This window comes from Drosophila sulfurigaster, chromosome 3 (assembly GCF_023558435.1).
Source record: "Drosophila sulfurigaster albostrigata strain 15112-1811.04 chromosome 3, ASM2355843v2, whole genome shotgun sequence".
Taxonomy (NCBI): Eukaryota; Metazoa; Arthropoda; class Insecta; order Diptera; family Drosophilidae; genus Drosophila; species Drosophila sulfurigaster.
The window spans coordinates 51,955,319-51,972,159 of record NC_084883.1 but is presented as its reverse complement, the minus strand read 5'-3'; the positions used below and the strand labels follow the sequence as shown (position 1 = coordinate 51,972,159).

Below are 16,841 nucleotides of genomic sequence, written 5' to 3'. Positions count from 1 at the left end.
ACTTTGAATGCGTTTTTGAAATATACCACATAGTATGGCAAATTTAGTTAGTTGATTTTAACAGAAAAATGGCTGGGCAACAAAGACATCTATAATAATATTGATAGTGCCATAGAGCTCGATAACAAATTTCCTTACAGCCAGTTTAAATAATAAAAATAAATTATTTCATGCTGTTCCTTGTTCCCACCTAGTTTAAATAGTGAAAATAAATTATTTCATGATTTTAATCGTGGGCGCGCAAATGTTAGCAATATCACCGCTGCTATGTTAAGTAACATTTCTGTTTTGACATCCGTTCGTTCTCTTTCCAGAAACAACAACAACGAATGTTATTCGAACAGTAAACTTAAACGGGGGGGCACGTAACGTTGATGTTATTGTTGTTATAGTATGCGCAGCGCACTTGAGAATTGTCATTGTTTTTGTTGCCGCACTGTTCTAGTTATTCATTTTCGCGCTCGCTCTCACTTGTTGGTATCATCGCTCACTTACTAGCCGCACAGACTTTTCCCCAATTGTGTCTCTGTTTGTTCCGTTTGCGTTCGCGTTCCGTTTGCGTTCGTTCGCGTTCGTTCATTGATTTCCTAATTAAGTTTATAATTAAAATTAATTGAAAAATTACCCACATATGCATATACACGTATATAATGTACACACATACGTAGTTGATGTGAGAAATGTAAAAGTGGCGCGCGATGTTGTAACATCGAAAATTGAGCGTCTATTAAAAATGGAATGAATGAAGAAAGCACGTTAAAAATTTAAACACTGAAATTGTGCCAAAAACACAAAAAAAAAATACATCGAGACTCTCAAAGAGGTAATTATAATAAGCAGTGTGCACGTTTTTGTGCTTGCGCCTAATTGATGACTTCCCTGCCGCGCTCTATTTATAATTAAAAGCGTCTGCAATGGCAATTATATTTATTGAACAAAAGGCAAAATTTGCTTATGTATATAAAAGTCTATGTACATTTATTTCATGCATATACGTATCTACAATATGTATGCATAAAACAACTATAAAAATTCTTTGCACAAAATTTTAAATGGCCATAAATTGTGCTGAAAGTCGCGTTGTGGCTTAAGTAATTTTGCGAGCGGTTGCAGTGAATGTTGTGGAGTATGGGGAGGGGGAATGTGTAGGCGCTTATCCTATTTAGTGACTGCCAGAGTTGTCAACGACTGCAACTTGCACTCATAATTTTTATAGTATTGTTATGGCCTTGGAGTGCAATCGTCTTTTAGTTACTACCTGCCTGCATGCTCTTAACTTTAATGGCGATACACAGCCTGACGTCCGCTTGCCTTTATCCTATTCATTGCAAGTCGTAAATATAGGAAAAACTCGAAAACGTGAAAACTAATAAAAAATCGTTTTTCGCATTCCAGGTGGTCTCCTCAAAAATAAATGTAAAGGTGTGGCAACTCTAGGCAAATGAACTGTTTTACCTGCACACACACACATCAGCACATGTACGCGCGCATACACAAACACAAGCGCGCAGTCAACACACAACGGATAATTTAGTGGAATTTTCGAAAATAGCAAAGGAAAGGCAACCATAATCCTCAAGAGCGAGCAGCAGCAGCAGCAGCCTCATTCGCTACAACAACAATAACAGGCATAATAATCAAAGATTAAATCAGGTTTATATATATGGAAGGGTTAAAAAGAGCAAAAGCAGCCTGTCACAGGAAGAAATACACGTTTCCTAGTCGCAAAGCTACACCAACAACAGCAACAACAACGAACAACTGATTTTGATTACAACTACAAGGAACGCAACTCACACAATCACAGAAGCATGCATACAACTTACACTCAGACGTGACTTGCGCTCCCTGAAAGCGAGAGCGAGAGATAAAGAGAGTGAGCATACGAGCGTCTATGTGTGTGTTGTTGGGAAATTGAGAGAGAGCGAAAAAACACAGATTAACTAGCGTGCTCAGTTTTTGTTTGTGCTCAGTTCTCATTCGAGTGCGGTGCGGTACGGTTACGTTGTCGCTATTTACATGGATGGATAGCGGTTGAAAAATATAACATAAGATTTTCCGCTAGGCGACAACGTACATTGTATATGGGCGGCACATTTGTTTTGAAAGCAAATTGTAAGAAGAAAAACGAAATATATACATATAATAAAAACTAACGTCGCGACCGCGCCTCGCTTTTTATAACACTTATTTCGTGTGTATGTATGTGTGATTGTTTGTGTTCTGTAAGCAAGCAGAATCAAGTGAGAAAATAGTGAAAAGAAAATAAATATAATAATAATATCAATAATAATAATAAGATAGCCCAAAGACAGGCCCCAGACCGCAAAGTAAAGTAAAGGCAGGCAAAGCAGAGACCAGTTTCAAATCGCCGCCTATTTGCAGGGCAATACACGCTGCGCTGCCGTCGTCGCAGTCGCCGTCGGCAGAAGCAGTGCATGTGCGCTGTATGTGTATGAAAGAGCCAGCGATAGTTTTGAGTGTGAGCAAGGAGGAAGGGGCAATGGCAGTGGCAGGCAATTGAACGTGCACACACACACATGTGCACATGCTAGCCAAGACAGCAACAACAACAAGAGAAACAAGCAGCGACCACATACGGTGAAAAGGCCGCGTCGCCGTCTCAAGGAGCGAAAGGCAGCAACACTGAGTAAACGAGCGAGCGAGAGTGAGAGATAGAGAGAGAGAGAGAGAGAGGCAGCAGCTATAAGAATAATAAATTACACTTTGCTTTTGCTATAATAAGAAGAAAAATTTATATACACACACAAACACACACATGGGCAAGTAATGTTTTTATGTGCATGTGTGTGCGGGGGAAAATTGTAATAAAATATGAACGCACGAAAAACGCTGGAGATGGAAAACTAAAAGTAAATTTCAAAACAGCAGCAGCGAAGCAATCGAAGAAGAAGAAGCAACAGCGAATATGCAGCTGTATGTGTATGTGAATTATTAACTGCAAATCAAAAGCAGAGCGAATAATAAAAAATAAATAAAAATTCAATGTGCCATAAATTTTGAACGAGATCAACAACAACACAACTATTACTATGCAAAAGGAGCAGCTTTAAACAAAATAAGAAAATAAAATATACATAGATATTTATAAGAGTTATACATATATACAATATACAGTATTAGCAACAACAACATCAACAACAACAACCAGAAAATGTCCTGCATATCGAGCAACTTTAGCTCATTCTTTCTCAACTCGGTGAACGATCCTTCAGAGTTTTCCAAGTACTTGAGCAATGGCGAACTCAAATGCACAAATTTCGAGGAATTTCAAGTGTTTGCTGCGCAGTCAACGCAACAGCAGCAGCAGCACCAACAACAACAACAACAACATCTTCCGCAACAGCAGCAGCAACAACAACAACAACAGTATTTACACATAAATGGCGCAGAATTCGGATATGAAGCAGCAGCAGCAACATCGCAGTCGCCGTCACCGTCGACAGTGCTGCCGGCGTCGCAGCCGCTGGTAAGCAATCGCTGGCCCACAGCGGTGGCCACGCCAAATGGACACCACAATTCAGCCGCTGCTGCTGCTGCTGCGGCGGCGACAGCTCAACATTTTGACGGTTCCTTTGAGTTTATCAAATATCTGCGTCACTCCACAGACTTTACGCCCAACAGCAGCAGCAGCAGCAACAACAACAACATTGGCAGCAGCAGCAGTGGCAGCGCTGCTGACGGCGACAGCGCTGCTGCCAGCGTAGAGAAATGCAGCAAGTTGGCAGCGTCAGCGGGCAGAGTGGCAACCCCACCCCTAACACTGCCCGCTTCGCCGGTGGGCGCAAGTGGTGGAAGTGGGGTGGGATTATTGGATCTGGACTCGACGAGCATCGCACAAAAGTCGCGCTCTGCTTCACGCAAAGTGGCCGCCATGCTGTCTTCCGTTTCCCGTTCTTCCAACAGCTTGGATGCAAACTCTTCCACGCTGGATGCGGTGTTCGATCACGACTCGAAGCAAACCATGTTCGAGTTGCAGCACATGACGAGTGCCTCGAATGGTTCGAATGGCTCCAATTCGAATGAATCCTCGCTGGAGCTCTTGGCGTTTCCCAGCTCCCATCTGAATGCCTCCAATTCGAACACCTCGTCCGAAGAGCATTGCGGCAGTGCTGGCGAATTTGGAGGCTTGTTAAGCGGTGCCAGTTGTTCGTCCGCCTCGGCAGCGGCGCCCAAGTTGTTGGGTTCGTTTGTGATCAAGGAGAACTTTGAGGTGCATCCCTCGCACAAGGTGGAGGAGGGCATCTTTCAGCACATGAATAAGTTGCCTTCGAAGAAGAAGGACACGCTGAAGCAGTTGGGCGTTCGTTTCACTGGCCAAATGACATTGACGGACAAATCGATTGTTGTCGAAAATTTCATCAAATTTTGCGAGGTAAGTGTGGGGGGAAATTGGGCGGTAAAGTTGACCAACCATTTGAAGCAAGGGTGTAGAGAAAATTGTAAATTTGTTGGCATCAAGGTGTGGAAGCTGAAAGTGTTTCAGAGAAGGAAATTTACAAACTTGTATAGGAATTATTTCAGTTTATTAATTATCATTATAAGCAAAACATTTAATATTAAAAAAATGCACTAATATGGTATCAAAAAAAATACATAGGAATACATGTAACTAAATGTATGTAATTATATAAAGATACATGTATAAAAGATTTGCGTTACAAGATTTTCGATAGAAGAGAATGTATAAATATGGATCGTGGGATAGGGAGAATCCTTAAAAGCTGTTTTACAAGCTGATACCTTGACCTAACAGTATCCTATGATAACTTCATACATTTTTTACTGTGAGCAAAGTAAAATCGAAGGTGGAAAAAATAAATACACTTCCGTAAAATGTATAAAAAATTATGTTTATAGTGAAAACAATAATAATTTTTATTTATATGTTAAGACATGGGATTCTATATTCATTGAACTATTTGAAAAAGGCAGATCAAGGGAATTTGTTAAAAATTTAGAAATATTTATAGAGTAAGAAGTTCGATATGTGACGAATTCCGATAAACTCATTTTATTACGTTCAACTCTGAGTTGAAAAATGATTTCAATATAAGGTAGAATTGGAAATAATTTAAAGTGGTGGAAATATAACAATACAGACAGATTATAAAGTATACATTTTAAAAATATATAAAACCCGATGCACAGTTTAATAAATAATTTGCGCATCTGTTATGTACGCATTTAAGGATTTACAATATATTTAGTGCTCTTTATTGGCATTTTTCAATCAATTTTTAACTTTCTGTATAATACTTGATATTTGCTTACCCACACATGCATATTATTAACATATGTGTGTGTGTGTGTGTGCAGTGCCATTTGTAGATATGTGTTTATGGCATTTATATATGTAGATATATTCATAACGCGGATACACCGTTCATATCCTTTACACACAAGCGCATTTCTCACTCTATTATATGCCGCCCACACACACACATGTATACACGCACACATTTACTTCGCAACGAATGTCATTATAAATTGTAATAACAGCGGCAGCGACGCCAGCGTCAACATCAGCAACACGAGAAGCCACAACCACAAATTCAGCATACAAATACAACTGTAATCATGTGTGTAGATATGTATGCATGTATGCATGTGACTATGTCTGCGTTTCTAAACACCTACATACGGACATACAAACATAATACACATGTATATCACACATACCTAAACACACATTCCCCCCTAACACATTTGGCGCCTTTTCAACACTATGCCATCCAGGCAACCCTCCCCAACACTCACACCGACACATGCTCATTACGCTCAGCTTTATCGGAACGCACAAACACACAACCACACAATCACACACACACACACTCATACAAATAGAAATACAAATACAAATGTGCTGAGGAGAAGGAGGAAGGCAGAGCACCCAACTAGATTTGTTCGAACCAACGGCACCCACACAACCCACACACTCAAACTAAGTATGTACGAAACGGCATTGATGGCATAATACAGGAACAGCCGCAGCAGCAGCGACAGCGGCGGCAGCAGTAACAACTACAACTACACATAGTACAAGTACAACACACAGCAAGCAAGCAAGGAGCAGCTATAGCTAGAGCCTAACCTTATTTCAACATGGCTGCTTTCTCGGCCCTTCGGCCGCTATTACAACATTTTAGTTCTAAGATGCCTAGCTTGACGTTGTCGCTCGCTCGCTTACTCTCTCTTAGAATATTTGGCTCAAAATTGTTGCGCGCTCTCTCTCTCACTCGCTCACGCACTCACTCCTTTGCTGCTCGAAAACTTTACTTACAGAGGAGCAACGACAGAGGCTGAGACAGAGACTGAGACTGAGGCAGCGACTGCTGCTCAAACTACAAAGTTTTCGTATGCGACTGTGTGTGTGTGTGTGTTTGTATAGTTATGTTGTGTGGGTAAGTGGGAGCGGGCAACCCCCAAAAAAGCTCAAGCGGGTGCTATTGAGTAATTGTATATGGCCCCTTCTCATTCTCTCTCTTGCTCTCTTATATGTATGTATGTATGTGTGTGACTGTTCATACATACAATCATCAAGTTACTTGGGGCGTTTGTCGGACTGTCCATTGAGTTGCCTTCGTATGTCCTTTCGTGTATGTATGTATGTAGTTGATGTCTGTATGTGTTGTGTCTGTGTGGCCCCTAGAGGCGTCGTTGAAGGCTACTAAATGCGCATGCAGCAGCAGCCACAGCCGCAGTCACCAATACACACATATGCAATAAGTTTGCCCATCTGTGTGAGTGTAAGGGACAGCTTAACAGTGGATGAGAGGATGAGAAAGGGGGAAGGGCAGAGGTGGTGTTGGGCAGGTACAATGTCTCGGCTTCGCACAATTTACGCGCTCACACAGAAAACACATGCACATTGATTATAATTTTAAATTATATACATATACAAGTACATTGTACATACATACACACATATTATTGTATCCATGTACTTGCCAAACTTATATGATGACTATATATAATGTCAACATACACACACACACATGCACATAAAATATTTAGCTTTTATGCGTCGCTTTTGCCGCCTTTGGGGCCGTATTAAATTAGTGTTGTATAACGAGCACAAGGGGTTAAAGAGCACGAGGGGGCGGTGTGGAGAGCAAACGCGCAGATTGTTGCCAAAAATGTAAAATTATATACAATTTGGTTGTATACACACACGATAATTCTTGTTGTTGTTGTGGTCGCTTATTAGCATTGGTCCAAACAGTAAATTTTGAGGTTAGGTTTATTCGTGAACGTTGATTTAACTCACCACTCACCTGCGAAATATTTCTGTACTTGCGACATTAATTAAACAAGGCACAAGAGCATTTTGGGGTAATAATTAATGAGCCTTAGCAGCCACCCCTTTTTCTGGTACACGTGCATCGCTCAAATTGTTGTTAAAAACCTGTTAAACGCAAAGAGTGAAAGTGTGAAAATTGTTAGCTCCCCACACAACAGACGCACACACAGACAGAGGTAGAGGAAGAGGCAGACACACAAAACTGGGTCTGGAACACACACGCAACCCTCAAAAATCAAAAAATCATTGCCAGGCAGGCGACAGCAACACGAACGAATAACTGTTGTTGTAGTTGTTGCTGTTGCTGCACGCACAAGCAGCAAAACAGAAACAGAAAGAAAAACAATTCACACTTGTCTCAATAAAAAACAACAACAACAAGAGCAACACACACCACAGACAACAACCGCAGGCCGCACACACAAACAAATACACACACACAAACACTGGCACGCTCTCTCACTCAGACAACAGGATACGTCACGCACAGGCACGCACAAACACAAACACAAAGTCGGTGTGTGCTGCCAATAAGTTGCAAAAAGCAACAACAACAACGCATCAAAACAATAAAAGGAAAAGCAAGAACACAATGCCGCAACACATTGCCATTTCTGCTGTTTTTTTTTTCGTCTTGTGTGTGTTTTTTTTTTCCGTTGTTTTCTGTGTGTGTGCTATGAAACAGTTAAGCGGCTATGGGAATGTAAACACACAAATATACCCCAACCACCCGCTGAGTCAGTCGTCCATCCGTCCGGCAGCAGCCAAAACAATCAAGCGAGGCGACAGCAGCCATCAGTAGTATGGCAACACTTGGCTTGACAGCCAAAGCTTGACTCTCTTTCTCTCTGGCATCTCTCCCACTCGTTCTTGCTGTTTCGCTCACGCACACGCTGTTTGTTAATGAGTCGCCAGCCAGCCAGTCAGCCAGTGTAACACCTTTCTGAAGGGGCCTGTCATCATTTAAAAGGCGTTGAATTGCTTTCTCGCGCTTGCTTGCTCTCTTTATCTCGCTCTCCCTCACTGGTTCATAATTTGGTACACACACCCACCTACAACAAAGTCATGCTTTAAGTATTTTTGACTGGGATATTTGAGAACCTCTCTACTTCGCCAGAATGCTGCCCATCCATCCCAAATGATGGCAGGGCGTCGTCACTCCTTTTTGCTCTATTGATTTTTAACATAATCAAAACCGAAAATGTATGCACACATATACAGTTGCATACAAGCATACATTTATAAGTACATGCATACACACACACATACATACATACGTATGCCATTTTCGACAGCGTTGCCATGTGTGTTTAGAAGGTGGTTGGGTGGCTGTGGGCTGATATTTTTTGGGTGGCAACGTTGGCGTCGCGCTGATTATGAGGATGTTGATAAGTTTCAACGTCGACAACGACGTTGACGACGAACGAGCGACACCAACAACGAACGCCGAACGCTGCGCTGTCGGCGATGCTTGTTGACTCTCTCTCACTCACTCTCTTATTCTCTCACCACACACACATACAGTCACAGACGTCCATCAAGCTGCTGCGCCTATTTTAAACACACACACTCACACACATACGCGCACACACAATCATAAAGGCATGCGGCAACCCTTTTAGCCCCACAATCCCAAGCCCTTGTCAGTCTCTTCACCGCCCCCCGTTGCTGTCTCCATTGTTGAAAATGGCTTCATTGAAAATGTTGTTTGCTTTTCTATTTGGTTTTGCCTTTTTCTTCCTTCTCCCACTCCTTTTCCATCTCGTTTTTGCTTTATTTTATATTTTTACACTATAAAATATACATTGTATGGGTGTGAGCTCTCGTATGTGTGTGTGTGCATTAGTATGGTATGGTATGCTTTTAGGCGCAGAGTCCTTTCTATGATTGTGTTTGCATTTTGGGGTCTGCAAGTTTTTGGCTTTTGTACAATTTTCGTTTTAAACTTTCTCGTTGTACACGAATTATAAGTTTTGATTAGTAGTGGGCAAAGTTTTCATTCGTATGTGTGTGTGTGTGTGTGTGCTCTTCTCAGAAATAGGGATGGTGGTTGTAATATAGTTACATGCATATATATGTAACATCTAATATACATTCATATATATATTATATATATATTTACTTTTATGCAGGAAATGAGTTTGACGTCAGCGTTATAATAGCCTTAAAATTTTAGGGGGTTGCCAATGGCCAACAAGAAGGTGTTCCACCGGGCTTCTGGGGGAGAACTCATATACATATGTACACATAAAATGGGCATCTAGAATTTCCATGTTCTCCATATGCGAACATTCAACGTATGTCTAGCATTTATGGGGCTTTTTATAGGGTATTTTGGTAGGATGATTTTAGATAGCATACTTTTCGGGGCGACATCTTGGAAATTTACCAGATAAGAACGTTTTTCTTGAGACGCCTTTAAAATTTTAAATTGATTATGTATACTCAATTCACATGTAATATATTTATATTATTTAATTTAATGCAGGAATATGATATCAAGGATCATCGACCATGGCTGTCCTTAAATCAATGCGGCCTCAACAAACCCGAACAAATCAAATTTGCGCGCTATTTGGGCCAAGGGTTGCCAACGTTCACGCTATTTTGCATTTATAGCAACTTTAAGAATCTTTTCTGCACCAAACGCACAGAAATGTGAGTTACAAAAACATCAAAAATTTATTTTCGAACATTATTATTAACAATTATTGTATGTCTTTTATAGCTATACCAAGGATGGCTACAATCTGCCTTATATACTCGATAAAACCAAGCGCTTCCTGGCCAACACAACAGCTGGTGAGTTCCAAGTTCCTAAAACGCTTTAATTCGATATACTATTATTATGTGTAGTGCAAATGCAGCAAGAAAACCAAAAAAAAAAAAATATTATACAAAAATAAAAACAGGCAAACAAAAAAATAAATATGTAGAAAAGAAATATTATATGCAAAAGCAGAGAGAGGAAAAACGAGATAAAAGTGAAAAGCCAAAATAGCTTAAGGCGAAATGTGCTAAATTTTAAAAATATACACAAAAAGAAAAACAGAACAGTGCCTACAAAAACGATTTTTCTTTCTTTTATGATTTCTTCTATTTTGCACTTTTCATTTCTCATTTTTGCGCTATATATTTTGTGTTTCTCACATGCACTTTCCGTTTGCTCTCGAAACGCAACAAAAAAAAGTATATATATAAATTTTGAAAATTGGCTGCCTCTAAAACTAGACAACGTAAAACGTAAATTTTCACTGTGCAAAAAAAAAACACATTTTAATTTTCGACTTCAATTTGTTTGTGTTCTTCTTCTTTTTCCACGCATACGCTTTAAATCACATAGGCGAAAATACCAACAACAACAACAACAATAACAAGACCAACACCACAACAACATGCACACCGGTCAAACAGACACAAGAGCAATGCGACTCAGCACCAGCTTCACCAACAGCCACAGCAGCAGCAACTACAACTATAACAACACCAACAACAATCGCAACAGCAACAGCAACACCGACGTTGCCCACACACAACAACAACAACATCAACAGCAACCACAATACACATGCAACAGGCAACAGCAGCACACACATACACACGCAACCAGCGGCAGCAGTAGCAGCAGCGCAGTCGCAGCCAACGTCAACAGCAGCTGGAGCAGCACGCACAATAACGCCCACAGGCACGCCCACGCCCATGGCCAGGCCGGGCACGCCCACAACACCAGCTGCAACTGCGACAGCGGCGCCAACAACACCTCACCTAACGCAGCATCCGCAGCATTTGATGCAGCCGCATACGCCGCATCATTTGCAGCAACAGCAGCCATCGACGCCAACGCGTGGCACACCCATGACACCACAGCAGCAACATCATCACCAGCAACAGCAGCAGCAGCAACAACAACAGCAACATGCACAGCAGCAACATCCACAGCATCATGTTGGGCCGCCGCATCCGCATCAATACTCGCCTCATCCACATCCACAACAACAGCAGCAGCATCATCCGCATCCGCATTTTGCCTACGCACATCCGCATCACACGCACTATGGCCTGCCACCGCATCCGCATTCATATCCTCATGCGCATCCTCACGCATCCCATATGGCAGCAGCAGCAGCAGCAATGGGCTATGGCCAACAGGTGGCGCCAGCAACGCCATCACAACAGCCGCCTCCGCAGCCACAGATGCCGCCACATGCAATGCCTCCCAGCATGTGAGATTGGCGTCGGCGTGGCGCCAAATATGGCGGCAGTGGCGCCACCTGTTGACAATCATAGGCTGCTCCAGCTACAGCTAAAGCTACAAAAAAATGCCCCCAAACCTCTTCCTACTATTGACTCTAGCTTATAACCTCGTCAAAAATTGTTTTATGTGTAAAAATTCGGTATTTTTTCTACAATATGTTATCTTTGTCCTTTCCCCACTTTCGTTTTGTTTATCAATCCAACCAACGTCTGTCTTAGCGTATGTTTCTATATATGTTTTTAGTCTAATTTTACAAGCTTTTTGCCAAATTTTTGATACGTATTATGTTAACGACTAAATTGTTGGACGATGATCACGCCCTAAACTATGCAATGTTATTCCTTGAAAAGAGATTATTACAATTAAACAAACACACACACACATTTATACATGTAAACACCCGCAACATCATTATAGAGAATCAAGCTAATGCAAAACTATTAATAATAAAAAATAACATTAATATACATTACATATACATACATATATGATTGAGCATATATTTTAGTAAGCCAAGAACAAAAAAACCAATCCTAACTATATATACACAACATCTACATATATACAAGAACATATAAAAAGAGAAATATTGTTTGCAAACAACAAATATATATATACATACATAGTGAAAAAACAAATTGCTTATTTATTGCCAGTAATGCATACACACATAGGTATTTGAATACGTACATCTGTATGTGTGTGTTAATTGTGCCTGTAATCGCGAGTCTCTGCATTTGTGCTAGGCCAACGTCTAGATTATTTTGCAAAATGGCCGCCGATTGTTTTTAAAATGCAACTCTTTCTTGTAGACCTCAAGAACATGGCTGCCGCCAATGACGGTACGCTCGAGTTTGCCAGTAACAGCAGCAGCAGCAGTAATAGCAACAACAACATGAACAACAACAGCAGCATTAACAATAACAGCAGCAGCAGCGTTAACAGCAACAGCAGCAGCACCACTAACAGCAGCACCATCAGTTTGCCCAACACTGTTAACAGCTATGTAACTGGAGCATCGAACGCTGCTCAAGCGCTGGACTCTCGTTATAGTGGTGGTTGTATGGCCGCATCACTGTTACCGCCGCCACCTTCGATGCCCCCGCTGGGTCCACCACCACGTTCGCTGGAACAGCTGATCATCTATGAGAATTTCAATGTGCATGAGACGCATCGCATTGAAGATGGCGTCTGTACGCACATCAGCCGCCTGCCGCCCAAGAAGCAGGAGCTATTGAAACAGTTCGGTATACAGAGTAGTAGTCAGCAATGTCTGAGCAATTATGAAAAGTGCATACTCATCGAGAACTTCATCAAATTTTGCAATGTGAGCAAAAAATTAAAGTGTGGATCGCAGCGTGCTCAAACCCAAAAAGAAGCACCTAAATCAATAAAGATGGAGGCGAATTTGCGTAGCGTGCAGCGGAGCTTTGTTCTTGTTACCGTTTCCCACCCACAATTGGCTTTACATGGCATTGGCATTGTTCATTTACCAGAAACTAGTTCAAAATTGCACCTTATCATCCCTCTATATCGCATAGAACAAAACTCTTGCCGTAACTTACTTTGATATTATTTTTGATACGAGATTTCTTTTTTGTTTTTCGATTTTTTTCTACATTCAAATGGGTTTATATAGGAATATCAGATATCCGATCATCGACCCTTTTTGGACTTCCACGAGAGCGCTTTATCCAAATGTGAGCAACTTAAATTTGTACGATATCTGGGCCAGGGGTTATCCAATCTGACGCTAAACAAGATCTATGTAGCATTTAAAGATCTGCTTGGCAACGGACGAGCCGAGAAGTGAGCAAACAATAAATTAAATTAATATATCAACTAGATATTTATATAAAATTTTTAGAGCTGGAACCGAGAGTTATAATTTGGATATAATTTTAAAGAAGAAACGCAAGCATCTCTACAATCGTCTTCATGCGACTGGTAGTTTAACATAAAGAAGCATGATGTTGTTCAGTGATTTATAAAGTCTTACCTATTTTTTAGCCACCAGTGTGGATATGACCAGCTACGATGCAGCGCAGTCGCCTCAGCTGCAGCATCAACAACAACAACAACAGCCGCTTCCTTTGCCAACAACAGCAGCAGCACCACGCCCACATCACGCCTTCGCCGCACTGACAACAACATCAACGCCACACAGCAGCGAAGCTTCCAACGATCTGACGCAGTACAGTTACGTACAACAGCAACGATAAAAGCTGCCTTTGGCGCCTGCGCGGGCGTTACACAACACTACAACTGCAACTACAAGCAAATATACAATACACATACATATTACATATATACTTCCTGGAACTGGACCAGTAACTGTTGTGTCTTCAAAACAAGAAAAAACATTAACAAAATTATATGAAACGATAACAAAAACATGGGGAAATTGTTAAGCTGGCGAAGATACAGCTAAATTGAAAACTAAGTGCTAAATTACAACCAAAAAAAAACATAAAATAATAACACAAGAAATTAGAGAAAATTAGCGTTAAAAATTTAATTTAAATTCAATATAAAGGCAATGCGAATTCAATTCCAATTAGCAAACAAAACTAACCCAGAAATTAAGCCAAAAACAGTCGAATGAGGTTGACTGTGAAATACCCGCTTCTCATTTTTGGAAAAGTCAAATAACTCCAATTTGATCGTAAGAAAAATGTTTATGAAAAAAAACTTGCAAACGCATGGAATTTTACATGAAACTTTCAGAATGTTTAAAAAACGACATTTCTGGATAGCGGGTATAAAAATACATAATGTATAGGAAAAGGAAAAATCATCAAGAAATCTAAGATAATATTGAGTTTGTATAACGCTTCCGGAGTACCACAATAAATTGTAACTCCTGCTTCGGTTTCCAAAATTAATTATTCGTTTGTTTTCCAAAAGCATACACTATACAGACTAGATATATAGCTATATATAGAAGAATTAAGAGTAGTATAAGCGCAACACCAAAATTCAAAAAACTAAATCAAAGACCTCCCAAGAAAGTTCCCTAATATGCATATACAACACAAACTATATAGCATATAAATAGTTATAGTTTGTAAGCAGACACATAGAGCAGACGCTAAGCAGAACATCAACATTAAAATGAACATCAAAGATTAACAAACCAATTATTCCTATATACAATACTTATATACAACAAACAAATAATATTAGACACAGACAAGATTATAAACGGAAACGCAAAAGCAAAATTAAAAATCAAATAACAAGGCAAAATAGCAATTGTAAATTCATGGATATACATATACTATATATATACATATATATATATAAAAATAACGTAAACAAATATATTATATACGAAAAGCCAAAGACATTGTTCCATTATTCAATTACATTTTACGGAAACATTTTATTCTTTTGTTTATGTATGGATTTTTGTTTTTCGTTTATTTTTTTTTTTTTTTTGTAATATACGATTATAAACTTGCAGCGATTTAGAGGCGATTTGGATACAAAAGAGAAGTAAAGTACAATACAAGGCAGTTGCCTCCTTGCTACAAAGATTTCATTTGATTTGAGTTACTTAAATATAGCGATAAGAATATAATTTTGAATTATTACGGCGTACGGCAATTTGCAATTGCTTTTTATTAGTATCGAACGTTAGTAAATGAAATGCTGGCTAATTGGATTCCTTTTTTGCTCATCTTCTGCTCGCGTTCCAGCGCCCGTTGCTTGGCCTTCTCATAGATGGGCAGCAGTTGACCGGTCTCGCCCAGCATCTTCAGCAGCTCCACAATGAAGGGTAAATAATTGTGCTTGCGTCGCACATTCTCCACCTGCCAAGCGTTTGTAATTATTATTAAAGGTGTTACACTTTTATTTAAATTTTATTTTACCTTATATCGCTTCTTCTTTTCGATTTCATATTGTATGTAGGAGCGAAGGCTGTTGATTTCAGTCTGACGATCGTCCTCTGTGTCCATGGCATTGTCAGCTGGATGCAGTAGTTTCTCAATTTGCTGCTCATAGATTCGCTGTCTATCGGAAATCAGGGCCATCAAATTGAAATGGATTTCACCATCGCTATAGCGCTGCATACGCTTCTCAATAATGGGCCGGACCACATCAATCCAATTCTGGCCTGTCTTAATTTCGCCTAGATCAATGGGTCCCTCGCGGAGTCCATCGAGCTCGTACAGACGTCCAGCAATTGGCATATAGCCCACAAAATGATAGACATCCTCGTCCTTGTTTTGATTCTTCATGTCCAGCTCGAAGAGCGTTTGGCGGGCAAACGAATTGTGCACGGTGCGTATTTGGGATGCATTGCTCAGCGTCAATCCCTTGTTGTAGGGATCGAAGCACTGGCAGAACTCCTTGAAATTCGTCAGTGTCTCGCCCAGCTTGATGTCCTCGTGATTCAAATTGAGCAGCAAACTGAGTATAGCTTGTGTCGCACACGCATTGTTAATCACCTGCTTGGCAAAGAAAATATGATCCCGGTCGAGCACCACTTTGCCAGCCGGCTCATCCTCCTGAACCCATTTAAACAGGAATATCAGGCCATGTATTGGCTCTAAGTCTTTGAATGATTCGCTGTCTAGGCTCCAGATCTCCTCCACTTGTGCACCATCGCAGCCTGCGGGAAGATTCTACTTTTAATATCACTCACAAAATTGTGAATTGAAGCCGGCTTCGCAATGCGCGTCCTCTTTTCTTGTAAAAAAAGCGCGCGCGGCTTGCACACTTACCAAATTCGCGTATCAGTTCCGTAAATACTCCCGGATCACTCTCTATTAGACACCAATTTCCTGCTCCGTCGCTCATTGTTAATCAGTCTTGTACTTTTTCCTCTCAATATACAAATTATTTTTCAACTACAAAATTTTTTGTCAACTCACAAGCCACACGATTAGTGGTATTGATTAGGGTGGCCTCTTGTTGTATTTAAAAATACGCTCTTCGAAATCGCAAAATATACTAAATATTTTCGAAGAAAAGCTTAAAATCGATTCGAATATAAATCGTTTTGATCGATAATTAAAATATTATGAGTTTCCCATTTTTCATTTCATTGCATATATTTTTATTTTGACAAAAAAATCGACTAAATCGATATGAAATAGCATTTATTTCAAATTTAAGTTTAAAACGATGTAAATAATAGAACGGTGGTGCTCGTTTTTCGATTCTACATTTTATTAAATATTGAAATAGTTGTAGAAATGAAATAATTCCAGAGGCGATCTGTTTTGGGGAAAATATGAAAAGCTTTAAAACTTA

General features: G+C 40.2%; 2 protein-coding genes across 6 annotated transcripts; one reads left to right on the top strand and one right to left on the bottom strand.

Moving 5' to 3' along the window:
* Positions 1-375: 375 nt before the first annotated feature.
* Positions 376-13,964, top strand: LOC133839824 (hybrid signal transduction histidine kinase I). 5 transcript variants are annotated; one of them, XM_062271438.1, is made up of 9 exons: positions 376-823; positions 1,396-2,115; positions 2,890-4,396; positions 9,813-9,982; positions 10,053-10,126; positions 12,392-12,906; positions 13,219-13,388; positions 13,447-13,526; positions 13,590-13,964. In XM_062271438.1, exons 3-9 carry the CDS (start codon positions 3,176-3,178, stop codon positions 13,799-13,801), a joined length of 2,442 nt encoding a protein of 813 aa, XP_062127422.1. In that variant the 5' UTR covers positions 376-823; positions 1,396-2,115; positions 2,890-3,175; the 3' UTR covers positions 13,802-13,964. The 5 variants fall into 5 exon arrangements, 3 of the variants coding, with proteins under 3 accessions (XP_062127422.1, XP_062127421.1, XP_062127423.1); XM_062271437.1 differs by having other exon boundaries at positions 1,396-4,396; XR_009894142.1 differs by lacking the exon at positions 13,590-13,964 and having other exon boundaries at positions 383-823; positions 1,396-4,396; positions 12,392-12,821.
* Positions 13,965-15,000: 1,036 nt separating this feature from the next.
* On the bottom strand, positions 15,001-16,585 carry LOC133839841 (ubiquitin carboxyl-terminal hydrolase isozyme L5). The gene is made up of 3 exons (XM_062271458.1): positions 16,310-16,585; positions 15,455-16,197; positions 15,001-15,394 (listed from the first exon to the last, which is right to left on the bottom strand). The coding sequence occupies exons 1-3, from the start codon at positions 16,383-16,385 to the stop codon at positions 15,206-15,208; spliced, it is 1,008 nt and encodes a 335-aa protein (XP_062127442.1). The 5' UTR covers positions 16,386-16,585; the 3' UTR covers positions 15,001-15,205.
* Positions 16,586-16,841: the final 256 nt, after the last annotated feature.

What these genes read in the sequence shown, in the direction of transcription:
- LOC133839824 (XM_062271438.1), top strand. Translation starts at nt 3,176, where the DNA reads ATGTCCTGCATATCGAGCAACTTTAGCTCATTCTTTCTCAACTCGGTG. An exon ending in TGCACCAAACGCACAGAAAT is followed by an intron (nt 9,983 to 10,052) that starts GTGAGTTACAAA and finishes TGTCTTTTATAG; the next exon opens with CTATACCAAGGATGGCTACA. An exon ending in CCTGGCCAACACAACAGCTG is followed by an intron (nt 10,127 to 12,391) that starts GTGAGTTCCAAG and finishes TCTTTCTTGTAG; the next exon opens with ACCTCAAGAACATGGCTGCC.
- LOC133839841 (XM_062271458.1), bottom strand. Translation starts at nt 16,385, where the DNA reads ATGAGCGACGGAGCAGGAAATTGGTGTCTAATAGAGAGTGATCCGGGA. An exon ending in GGAACTGATACGCGAATTTG is followed by an intron (nt 16,198 to 16,309) that starts GTAAGTGTGCAA and finishes ATCTTCCCGCAG; the next exon opens with GCTGCGATGGTGCACAAGTG. An exon ending in AAAAGAAGAAGCGATATAAG is followed by an intron (nt 15,395 to 15,454) that starts GTAAAATAAAAT and finishes AACGCTTGGCAG; the next exon opens with GTGGAGAATGTGCGACGCAA.